At 43.8% G+C, this 13,405-nt stretch overlaps 1 protein-coding gene across 2 annotated transcripts in view; it reads right to left on the minus strand.

The window, feature by feature from the left end:
- SV2B (synaptic vesicle glycoprotein 2B) overlaps nucleotides 1-13,405 on the minus strand; it is a 263,857-nt gene that overhangs the window by 41,640 nt on the left and 208,812 nt on the right. For both annotated transcript variants that reach the window (XM_077263430.1, XM_077263429.1), the window contains exons 7-9: nucleotides 7,478-7,588; nucleotides 5,430-5,518; nucleotides 5,168-5,332 (exon numbers count right to left, since the gene is read on the minus strand). In XM_077263430.1, coding sequence (XP_077119545.1) covers nucleotides 5,168-5,332; nucleotides 5,430-5,518; nucleotides 7,478-7,588 — 365 coding nt within the window. The remainder of the gene's footprint in view (nucleotides 1-5,167; nucleotides 5,333-5,429; nucleotides 5,519-7,477; nucleotides 7,589-13,405) is intronic.

Below are 13,405 nucleotides of genomic sequence, written 5' to 3' on the forward strand. Positions count from 1 at the left end.
ATCAAAAATTTATCCAGATACTTCCGGAAAATGTCATGCATAAAGGACTGAAAAACTGAAGGCGCATTGGAGAGCCCAAAAGGCATCACCAAGTACTCAAAATGACCTTCGGGCGTATTGAATGCGGTTTTCCATTCATCACCTTGCTTAATGCGCACAAGGTTGTACGCACCACGAAGGTCTATCTTGGTGAACCACTTGGCACCCTTAATCCGGGCAAACAAGTCAGACAACAGCGGTAAAGGATACTGAAATTTGACAGTGATCTTATTTAAAAGCCGATAATCAATACAAGGTCTCAAAGATCCGTCCTTTTTTGCCACAAAAAAGAATCCCGCACCAAGAGGGGAAGAAGACGGACGAATATGTCCTTTCTCCAGAGACTCCTTGATATATGAACGCATAGCGGTATGTTCAGGTACCGACAGATTAAACAGTCTTCCCTTAGGAAATTTACTGCCTGGGATCAAATCTATAGCACAGTCACAGTCCCTATGAGGAGGCAGTGCACTGGACTCAGACTCACTGAAGACATCCTGATAATCAGACAAATACTCCGGAACTTCCGAAGGCGTAGAAGAAGCAATAGACACAGGCAGGGAATCCCCATGAATACCACGACAGCCCCAACTTGAGACTGACATAGCCTTCCAGTCCAGGACTGGATTATGGGTCTGTAACCATGGCAGCCCTAAAACAACCAAATCATGCATTTTATGTAAAACCAGGAAACGTATCACCTCGCGGTGTTCAGGAGACATGCACATGGTAACCTGTGTCCAATACTGCGGTTTATTTGCTGCCAATGGTGTAGCATCAATACCCCTAAGAGGAATAGGATTTTCTAATGGTTCAAGAGTAAAACCACAGCGCTTAGCAAATGAGAGATCCATGAGACTCAGGGCAGCACCTGAATCTACAAACGCCATGACAGGATAAGATGACAGTGAGCAAATCAAAGTTACAGACAGAATAAATTTAGGTTGCAAATTACCAACGGTGACAGGACTAACAACCTTAGCTATACGTTTAGAGCATGCTGAGATAACATGTGTAGAATCACCACAGTAGTAGCACAAGCCATTCCGGCGTCTATGAATTTTCCGCTCATTTCTAGTCAGGATTCTATCACATTGCATTAAATCAGGTGTCTGTTCAGACAACACCATGAGGGAATTTGCGGTTTTGCGCTCCCGCAACCGCCGGTCAATTTGAATAGCCAGTGCCATAGTATCATTCAGACCTGTGGGAATGGGAAAACCCACCATAACATTCTTAATGGCTTCAGAAAGGCCATTTCTAAAATTAGCGGCCAGTGCACACTCGTTCCAATGTGTCAGCACGGACCATTTCCGAAATTTTTGGCAATACACTTCAGCCTCGTCCTGCCCCTGAGACATAGCCAGCAAGGCCTTTTCTGCCTGAATCTCAAGATTGGGTTCCTCATAAAGTAAACCGAGCGCCAGAAAAAACGCATCAAGATCAGCCAATGCCGGATCTCCTGGCGCCAGCGAAAAAGCCCAATCCTGAGGGTCGCCCCGTAAGAACGAAATAACAATTTTTACTTGCTGAGCAGAATCTCCAGATGAACAGGGTCTCAGGGACAAAAACAATTTACAATTATTCACGAAATTCCTAAACTTAAACCTGTCTCCGGAAAACAGTTCAGGAATCGGTATTTTAGGTTCTGACCTAGGATTTCTGATAACATAGTCTTGTATGCCCTGCACACGAGTAGCCAGCTGGTCCACACTTGTAATCAAGGTCTGGACATTCATGTCTGCAGCAAGCATAGCCACTCTGAGGTAAAGGGGAAGAAGAAAAAAAAAAAAAACTCAGAATCTTCTTTCTTATAATCCCTCTTCTGCAATGCATTAAACATTTAATCAAGGCCTGGCAAACTGTTATGACCCCAATGGCGAGGGTCTCAGAGGAACGTGGAAGTCTGCAGAATACAAAAATCCAGCTCATAGGGCAGTGGTAACTGGGTTGACCATATATCTACTCCTAACGCCAACACTAGAAGTAGCCGGGGATCATTCCTACGTTGATTCTAGATGACACGCGCCAGCCGGAGAATCTAGCTACCCCTAGTAGAGGAAAACAAAGACCTTTCTTGCCTCCAGAGAAGGGGACCCCAAAGCTGGATAGAAGCCCCCCACAAATAATGACGGTGAGGTAAGAGGAAATGACAAACACAGAAATGAACCAGGTTTAGCACAGAGAGGCCCGCTTACTGATAGCAGAATAAAGAAAGGTAACTTATATGGTCAACAAAAACCCTATCAAAATCCACACTGGAAATTCAAGAACCCCCGAACCGTCTAACGGTCCGGGGGGAGAACACCAGCCCCCCTAGAGCTTCCAGCAAAGGTCAGGATATAGATTTGGAACAAGCTGGACAAAAATGCAAAACCAAAACAAATAGCAAAAAGCAAAAGGCAGACTTAGCTGATATAACTGGAACCAGGATCAGTAGACAAGAGCACAGCAGACTAGCTCTGATAACTACGTTGCCAGGCATTGAACTGAAGGTCCAGGGAGCTTATATAGCAACACCCCTAACTAACGACCCAGGTGCGGATAAAAGGACTGACAGAAAAACCAGAGTCAAAAAACTAGTAACCACTAGAGGGAGCAAAAAGCAAATTCACAACAGGTATGTGTGGAGAAAACCAGGCACTGCTCATCACCTGCCCGATACAATCCCAACAATGAAACATGGTGGAGGCAGCATCATGCTGTGGGGATGTTTTTCAGCAGCAGGGACAGGACGACTGGTTGCCATTGAAGAAAACAAGAATGCGGCCAAGTACAGAGATATCCTGGATGAAAACCTCTTCCAGAGTGCCCTGGACCTCAGACTTGGCCGAAGGTTCACCTTCCAACAAGACAATAACCCTAAGCACACAGCTAAAATAACAAAGGAGTGGTGTCACAACAACTCTGTGACCATTCTTGACTGGCCCAGCCAGAGCCCTGACCTAAACCCAATTGAGCATCTCTGGAGAGACTTGAAAGTGGCTGTCCACCAACGTTCACCATCCAACCTGACAGAACTGGAGAGGATCTGCAAGGAAGAATGGCGGAGGTTTCTCAAATCCAGGTGTGACAAACTTGTTGCTTCATTCCCAAGAAGACTCATGGCTGTATTAGCTCAAAAGTATGCTTCTACTCAATACTGAGCAAAGGGTCTGAATACTTATGACCATGTGATAGTTCAGTTTTTCTTTTTTAATAAATTAAAAAAAATTTCTACATTTCTGTTTTATTTTCAGTCAAGATGGGGTGCAGAGTGTACATTAATGAGAAAAAAAATGAACTTTTTTGAATTTACTAAATGGCTGCAATGAAACAAAGTGTGACGCACTCCACGTGTGTGTGTGTGTGTGTGTGTGTGTGTATATATATATACAGTATATATATATATATATATATATATATATATATATATATATATATATACACAGCTCTGGCAAAAGTTGAGAGAACACCACGTCAACACCCTGTCATGGGCAGCCCAATCTCTTGACCAGTACCCCATTGCAAACCTCTGGAATGTAATCAAGAGGATGATGGATAGTCACAAGGCATCAAACAAAGAAGAACTGCTTAAATTTTTGCGCCAGGTGCAGTGTGAAAGACTGGTGTAAAGCATGCCAAGATGCATGAAAGCTGTGATTAAAAATCATGGCATTTCCACAAAATATTGATTTCTGGACTCTTCCTGAGTTAAAACATTAGTATTGTTGTTTCTAAATGTTTATGAACTTGTTTTCGTTGCATTATTTGAGGTCTGAAAGCACTGGGCTTTTTTTGTAATTTTGACCATTTTTCCTTTTCAGAAAAAAAAATACTAAATTTATTGCTTGGAAATTCAGAGACATATTGTTAGTAGTTTATAGTAGCATAGTAACATAGTTAGCAAAGCCGAATAAAGACATTTGTCCATCCAGTTCAGCCTATATTTTGTCAGAATAAATCCCCAGATCTACGTCCTTCTAAAGAACCTAATAACTGTAAGATACAATATTGTTACGCTCCAGGAAGACATCCAGGCCTCTCTTGAACCCCTCGACTGAGTTCGCTATCACCACCTCCTCAGGCGAGGAATTTCAGATTCTCACTGCCCTAACAGTAAAGGATCCTCTTCTATGTTGGTGGAAAAACTTTCTCTCCTCCAGACACAGAGAATGCCCCCTTATGACCGTCACCTTCCTTGGTATAAGCATATCCTCGGAGAGATATTTGTATTGTCCTCTTATATACTTATACATGGTTATTAGATCGCCTCTCAGTCGTCTTTTTTCTAGACTAAATAATCCTAATTTTGCTAATCTCTCTGGGTATTGCAGTTCCCCATCCCCTTTATTAATTTTGTTGCCCTCCTTTGTACTCGCTCTAGTTCCATTATATCCTTCCTGAGCACTGGTGCCCAAAACTGTACACAGTACTCCATGTGCGGTGTAACCAGGGATTTGTACAGAGGCAGTATAATGCCCTCATCATGTGTATCCAGACCTCTTTTAATGCACCCATGATCCTGTTTGCTTTGGCAGCCGCTGCCTGGCACTGGCAGGTAAGTTTATCATTAACTAGGATCCCCAAGTCCTTCTCCATGTCAGATTTACCCAGTGGTTTCCCCTTCAGTGTGTATTGGTGATATTGATTCCTTCTTCCCATGTGTATAACCTTACATTTATCATTGCTATACCGCATATGCCACCTTTCGGCCCAAGTTTCCAACTTATCCAGATCCATCTGTAGCAGAAAACTATCTTCTCTTGTATTAACTGCTTTACGTAGTTTTGTATCATCTGCAAATATTGATATTTTACTGTGTAAACCTTCTACCCGATCGTTAATAAATATGTTGAAGAGAATAGGTCCCAACACCGACCCCTGCAGTACCCCACTGGTCACAGCAACCCAGTTAGAGAATATACCATAGAATAAATTACAAATTTACATTTTACTCAAAAAAATACCTATAAAGAGAAAAATCAGACAAACTGAACATTTTGCAATGGTCTATTAATTTTATATATACATGCACGATATATATGCATACATTTCCATAGGACTAGTTATCTCACACATTGACTACTATATGAAAGAACTAATTTATTAACAATATATACATTTCTTATAATGTATTATAACTTACTTGTCATTGTAATAGGTCCCATCAATGTGTATTTGATTTTCAAGTGTAAAATTGAATACAAAATTTTTGACATCTTCATCCTCAAATCTTTTCACTCTGCTTGCATACTCCTCTTCTTGTAAGTAGCGGATTGTGTCGGGGAACCAGACCGTGAGACCATAGTAGCTGCACAAGACATAAATCAGACATATTAAGCACACATTGAACACACACAATTAGAGAAGTAAAAAAGGCTTCAGTGACAATAAAAAAGAAAAATTACCTTAAGGACATTGTAAACCAAACCACTGCTAGAAATACTGTGTTCTTCCTGTACTGGCCAGCAAAGCAGTACAGCATGCTCTCCCATACCTACAACAGAGAGACAAACTACTGAATATTGGCCAAGTGATGCTCCACTGCCAGTATTACAACTGCCATTTTGCAAGTTAATAATATATATATATATATATATATATATATATATATATATATATATATATATATATATATATATATATATATATATATAATTTAGTTCTCATTGATTTACATCACTATCAGACATATGATTTCTTGCATTATCTATGTATATTCTGTATTTAGGTACAGATTTAAAGATCTGGCAAAGGTTATCATAACTCACCCCCAAAATACAATTTAAACAGGAAACATACTCATTTGGGGGACTTAGCCCCTATGAAAATCATACCTTTAGTATCTAATTTGACTCACCATTGTGCAAAAAAACGATCTTTCTTCCAACATGCTAATTGGGGTGCTCAATGCTCCCTTGACGTGGCTGAGCAGTTTTAGTGCACTATTCCACCCCCTGGATTTGGATATGCCCACCTCCCTCACTGGTGATGGACAGTGCCAGCTTTTCCAGAACAAGCACCATCTTAGGAGGAATCTGAAGCTTGCACTCAGTCACTGTCAAATTCTTAGAATGGAGCATGTGTGCACACCGCGCTCTCCTCTCTGCTGCAGCTGTTCCATACACTGTGTGCCATGCAACTGCAGCGGGGAGGAGAGAGTTATGACAGCACCCCAATCTAGAAACACGGACAGTCGGTAAGCACAGGCATCAGCTTCCTCCTGAAACTATCAATCACCAGAGAGACAGGCACAATCTTTGAACTATCCACCACAAGAGAGGGAATTGGGGATATTCAAATTCTGGAGGTGGAATAGTGCAATAAAACTGCTCAGACACTCCAAGGATACACAAATTACCCTAATTAACATAATATAATAGAATAAGGAACATTGTTTTGCACAACAGAGGGACAGATTTATACAGTAAAGGTATGATTTGAGTAGGGGCTAAGTCCGAAGTATGACTATATGCTTATTTTAAATTGTGTTTTGGGGGTGACAGACTCTCGTTAAGATTGAACAAGCCATTGACAAATTTTATTATTATTATTATTGTTATTAATTTATATAGCACCATTGATTCCATGGTGCTGCACATGAGAAGGGGTTACATACAAATTACAGATATCACTTACAGTAAACAAACTAACAATGACAGACTGATACAGAGGGAAGAGGACCCTGCCCTTGCGGGCTTACATTGTACAGGATGGTGGAGAAGGAGACAATCGGTTGAGGGTTGCAGGAGCTCCGGTGTTGGTGATGCGGCAGCTCCGGTAGTGGTGAGGAGGCAGCGGGGTCAGTGCAAGCTGTAAGCTTTCCTGAAGAGGTGGGTTTTCAGGTTCAATCTGAAGGATCCGAATGTGGTTTATAGTCGGACGTGTTGGGGCAAAGAATTCCAGAGGATGGGGGATATTTGGGAGAAGTCTTGGAGGCGGTTGCGTGAGGAGCGAATAAGTGTGGAGGAGAGAAGGAGGTCTTGGGAGGACCGGAGATTACGTGAGGAAAGATATCAGGAGATTACTTCAGAGACGTATGGAGGAGACAGGTTATGGATGGCTTTGTAGGTTAGTATTAGTAATTTGAACTGGATATGCTGAGGGAATGGGAGCCAGTGAAGAGATTTGCAGAGCGTAGAAGCGGAGGAGAAGTGAGGAGAGAGATGAATTAGTTGGGCAGCAGAGTTAAGGACACTTTTTTGTGCCATAATATCACAGATCTGTGATATCACGATTACCTTTGCTAGATCTGTATGTATTTATGTATTTTGTTCACATCTGTTCAACATTTTTGTAAACTTGGAGCTTCTCTTGTACAAATTATACCAATTTTCTCAGCAAAAATTTGTCTAAGTTATAATTACTATAAATATAAATTCCTAACCTGTTACAGTCTCATAATGTACACTACAAAATAACCTGAATTTATTAAGTAGCGCGTTTTATAACATACCTGCTTGACAACCGTCATCACCCTGACAAACCAGCGCTGAAACCAAGTCCCAGTGGAACTTTGAATTTCAATAAACTCATCATCTTGTTTTGGTGTCTTAATATGTGAAACCTGGAAGACAAAACAGAAGTAAACTTGTATTGTCCAATCTCTAGCAATTTGCAACCAGTTGGAAATCAATTAGTATTAATATAGATCTTATGGACCTTTTGCCAAATTATACATGTTGACCTAGACACAATATCTAATAGTAGCTGCAAGGAAAAATAACACTTTTTTTTTTAATTACGCTTTTCCATTACAGAGATATTAGCAATCAAAATATTTGTTCTTTAATTAGTGAATTTTCGTTAAGACCAAGCGAATGTTATCGGATAGTTTTCACTGCACTGGGGGCGTGTACTTCTTCCCCCTGTATGATGCTGACCAATCATAAGTAAGCAGCAACACTCAGACAATAGAACATGCCCCCACCATTGCTTATAGCAGGTTTCTCACATGGGATGTAATGATACAGCTCTGATCTCATGATTTAGCATCCTGCATGAGTTAATGTGGGGAGTGGCAGCACAGCTGAGTTTAGTGTTACACCCCAGGTAACCGGTTGTTACAGTGGCATTGCTTTCCTCTCGGGGAGGGTGATGCCATGCTTGGAAGCAAGGAAGATGCCATTAACAGGTATCAAGTACATGCAACACTTTTCTGACTCCAGGCCATTAGTGGGAGCTGGAGCCCTGGATTCAGGGGAACTTCCCTATATATTCGAGCTGGAGGAGGAGTTAGAGGGCAGTCTGTCAGAGGGACAGATGAGAGAGAAGTCAGACAGAGAAAAGTCAGTCTGAGAGAGGAAGGCAGGGGCCGTGCAGAAAAGTGGTTCTGCAGCTCATGGAAAGAGGAGAGAGAAACAGAGCAGTCTGTAGGAGACTGATAGGGGAGAAGGAGAGGAAAGAGCTGAAGGGGAGCTGCGACTGAGCTCCCTCCACGCTGAAGCTCAGAATACCGGAGGCAGGAATTCCAAGGTTGTAGGGGTAACTGAATGCACCACAGCAGAAACCGGCGGGTAGGAGATTTCAAGTTGTCTGTCCACCATTAACACCCGAAGGCACAGCAGCACATAGAGCCCGGAGTCATAACTAGAGACCCCTGTAAAAAGGCTCGAGTTGCCTGCCCTGCAGGTAGTGTCCTACTTAAAGGGACAGAGAGAAAGTGAGGACCTTGTGTGAAGCCAAAAGGTACCGTCACACTCAGCGATGCTGCAGCGATATAGACAACGAGCCGATCACTGCAGCATCGCTGTTTAGGTCACTGTAGAGATGTCAAACACAGCAGCTCCAGAACGATGCAGGAGCGATCCTGTGACGTAGCGGTGACTCACTTATCGTTCTCACAGGTCGTTAGCTCCATGTTTAACATTGCTGACATCGTTGCTTTTGCTATCAAACACGACGATAAACGCCGATCTGACGATCAAATAAAGTTCTGGACTTCCAGCTCCGACCAGCGATATCACAGCGGGATCCAGATCGCTGCTTCATGTCAAACACAACGAGATCGCTATCCAGGACGCTGCAACATCACGGATCGTTGTCGTTCTCGTTGTAAAGTTGTTTAGTGTGAAGGTACCTTAAGGCAGCAAGAGACTACAACACAGTGCAGTGAGGAAGACTTCCAATCCCACCTGGCTAGGGGGATTTCCGAATCCGCTTCCGCTTCCAAGCTGGCCGGACCTCACCATCACCTGTGATCCGTACCCTGGACTGTGGCTGCCTTACACCATTAAAAGGTAAAGAGACTGCAACCTTGTGTCCTCTAATTCTTTCCGGCACTACACAGTCTGTCCTCCTTGTCTACTACACTGGGAGCCCTGGGGATCCAGCTTCACCTGTGGGAAACCATACCATCTCTGCTGCCATAACATCATCTCCAGTGGACCCCTTTAAGCAGCGTCAGTCATCCCTGACCGAATACCACAGGTGACGTCACGAACATTCTTTATTCTAACAATCCCTTTAAAGACCTTTCCTTCAAATTGGATGCCCAGGGACACAGACTGGGTCACTGCCACCGTGACTACCCCTTTAACGACCACTGGACCCGGCCCGAGTACCCCAGGGTTCTAGTGGGTACTCCATTAGCATTGTCACATTGCAAACCTTTGTATCAGCACCCATCTTTTGATAGCATTGTCATGTCTGCTGTATTGCCACTTCCCCCACGTTGACTCGTGCATGAGGTTAGACCAGGAGACCACAGCTGTATCATTGCATCTGACATACAGAAATCTGCTCTAAGCTATGGTGGGGGCTTGTTCTTCTTTTTCATGTATGGTGCTGACCAATCATTAGCAGGCAGCACCACTCAAAGGAAAGAAGTACCCTTAGTGAAAATTATATGATAACACCAACTTGAATTTATCTAAAATTAAGTCATTAGGACTTAGGAGCCAAATACTTTGGTTGCTAAAATCTCTAAAATAGAGAGGCTACATTTTAAAAAAAAAAGTTTTATTTCACTCTGCTGCCACTATAACATTCTTTGTCCAGTTCAACATGAAAAATTTGGTGAAAGGTCCTCTTCAAGTGCCTTTTACACAGGTTAATCACTAAAATTGACAAATCTCTGGGCCCGGATGGGATACACCCCCGAGTACTGCAGGAATTAAGTACAGTCATTGGTAGACCATTATTTTTAATCTTTAAAGATTCCATAATAACACGATCTGGACCACAGGACTGGCGCATAGCAAATGTGGTGCCAATATTCAGAAAAGGGACAAAAACTGAACTTGGAAATTATAGGCCAGTAAGCTTAACCTCTACGGTGGGTAAAATCCTGGAGGGCATTCTTAGAGATGCTATGCTAGAGTATCTGAAGAGGAATAACCTCATGACCCAATATCAGCATGGGTTTACTAGGGACCGTTCCTGTCAGACTAATCTGATCAATTTCTATGAAGAGATAAGTTCCGGACTGGACCAAGGGAACCCAGTGGATGTAGGGTATATGGACTTTTCAAAAGCTTTTGATATGGTGCCACACAAAAGGTTGATACATAAAATGAGAATAATGCGGATAGTGGCAAATATGTGTGTCATGAATCCCCAATGGCTAGGGATAGCACAGGACAAGCAAAGTATAACAAATATCGGACGAGCTCTAGGGTGATGGAACCTGGGCTGACCGCTGCCCTACGCCTGACAAACGCAACTAGAGATAGCCAGGGAGCGTTCCTACGTTGGTTCTAGACGCCACGCACCAGCCTAAGAGCTAACTAGTACTGCAGAGAAAACAAGACCTCACTTGCCTCCAGAGGAATTAACCCCAAAGGTATAGTTGCCCCCCACATGTATTGACGGTGAAATGAGAGGAAGGCACACACATAGAGATGATGTATATAGCTTTAGCAAATAGAGGCCCGCTGAAAACTAGAAAGCAGAATGATACAAAAGGGGACTGAGCGGTCAGCAAAAAACCCTAATCAAAAAAACCATCCTGAGATTACAAGAACCCATGTGCCAACTCATGGCACATGGGGAGAACCTCAGTCCACTAGAGCAACCAGCTAGCATAGAGACATTCTAAGCAAGCTGGACCAAAAACCAAACAACTGAAAATCAGCACTTAGCTTATCCTGAAAGATCTGGGAGCAGGTAGGCAGGAACCAAACAGAGCACATCAGAACACATTGATAGCCGGCAAGGGAAATGACAGAAAGGCCAGGTAAAATAGGAAACACCCAGCCTCTGATGGACAGGTGGAAACCAAAGGCCGCAACCCACCAAAGTCACCCAGTACCAGCAGTAACCACCAGAGGGAGCCCACCAACAGAATCCACAACAGTACCCCCCCCTTGAGGAGGGGTCACCGAACCCTCACGAGAACCCCCAGGGCGATCAGGGTGAGCTCTATGGAAGGCGCGGACCAAATCAGTCGCGTGAACATCGGAGGCGACCACCCAGGAATTATCCTCCTGACCATAACCCTTCCACTTAACCAAATACTGGAGTTTGCGTCTGGAAACACGAGAATCCAAGATCTTTTCAACAACATACTCCAATTCTCCCTCCACCAGCACCGGAGCAGGAGGCTCAACCGAAGGAACAACGGGCACCTCATACCTCCGCAACAACGACCGATGGAACACATTATGAATAGCAAACGATGCTGGGAGATCCAAACGAAAAGATACAGGGTTAAGAATCTCCGAGATCCTATAAGGACCGATGAACCGAGGCTTGAACTTAGGAGAAGAGACCTTCATAGGGACAAAACGAGAAGACAACCACACCAAGTCCCCAACAAGAAGTCGGGGACCCACGCGGCGACGGCGATTAGCAAACTGCTGAGTCTTCTCCTGAGATAACTTCAAATTGTCCACCACCTGATTCCAAATCTGATGTAGCCTGTCCACCACCACGTCCACTCCAGGACAATCCGAAGATTCCCCCTGACCAGAGGAAAAACGAGGATGAAACCCCGAATTACAAAAAAAAGGAGAGACCAACGTGGCAGAACTAGCCCGATTATTAAGAGCAAATTCGGCCAGTGGCAAAAAAGCAACCCAGTCATCCTGATCAGCAGAAACAAAACACCTCAAATAAGTTTCCAAGGTCTGATTAGTTCGCTCCGTCTGGCCATTCGTCTGAGGATGGAATGCAGACGAGAAAGACAAATCAATGCCCATCTTGGCACAAAACGTCCGCCAAAATCTAGACACAAACTGGGATCCCCTGTCAGAAACGATATTCTCCGGAATCCCATGCAAACGAACCACGTTCTGAAAAAACAAAGGAACCAACTCAGAGGAGGAGGGTAACTTAGGCAAGGGCACCAAATGAACCATCTTAGAAAAGCGGTCACACACAACCCAGATAACGGACATTTTCTGTGAAACCGGGAGATCAGAAATAAAATCCATGGAAATGTGCGTCCAAGGCCTCTTCGGGATGGGCAAAGATAACAACAACCCACTAGCCCGTGAACAGCAAGGCTTAGCTCGAGCACACACTTCACAAGACTGCACAAAGGTACGCACATCCCTAGACAAGGAAGGCCACCAAAAAGACCTGGCCACCAAATCTCTTGTACCAAATATTCCAGGATGACCAGCCAACACAGAAGAATGGACCTCGGAGATGACTCTACTGGTCCAATCATCCGGAACAAACAGTCTTTCTGGTGGACATCGATCCGGTTTATCCACCTGAAACTCCTGCAATGCGCGTCGCAAGTCTGGGGATATGGCGGACAATATTACCCCATCCCTAAGGATACCAGCAGGCCCAGTGTCTCCAGGAGAATCAGGCACAAAACTCCTGGAAAGAGCATCTGCCTTCACATTCTTTGAACCTGGCAGGTATGAAACCACGAAATTGAAACGAGAAAAAAATAATGACCAACGAGCCTGTCTAGGATTCAATCGCCTGGCAGACTCAAGGTAAATGAGATTCTTGTGATCAGTCAAGACCACCACGCGATGTTTAGCACCCTCAAGCCAATGACGCCACTCCTCAAATGCCCACTTCATGGCCAAAAGCTCCCGATTACCCACATCATAATTGCGCTCGGCGGGCGAGAATTTTCTAGAGAAGAAAGCACATGGCTTCGTCACCGAGCCATTAGAACTTCTCTGTGACAAAACCGCCCCCGCTCCAATCTCGGAAGCATCAACCTCCACCTGAAAAGGAAGTGAAACATCTGGTTGACACAACACAGGAGCAGAAGAAAACCGGCGCTTAAGTTCCCGAAAGGCCTCCACGGCCGCAGGAGACCAATCAGCAACATCAGCACCCTTTTTAGTCAAATCAGTCAAAGGTTTAACAATACTGGAAAAATTAGCAATGAACCGACGATAAAAATTAGCAAACCCCAAGAACTTCTGAAGGCTCTTAACAGATGTAGGTTGTGTCCAGTCACAAATAGCCTGAA

The sequence above is a fragment of the Ranitomeya variabilis genome, chromosome 5, assembly GCF_051348905.1.
Source record: "Ranitomeya variabilis isolate aRanVar5 chromosome 5, aRanVar5.hap1, whole genome shotgun sequence".
NCBI lineage: Eukaryota > Metazoa > Chordata > Amphibia > Anura > Dendrobatidae > Ranitomeya > Ranitomeya variabilis.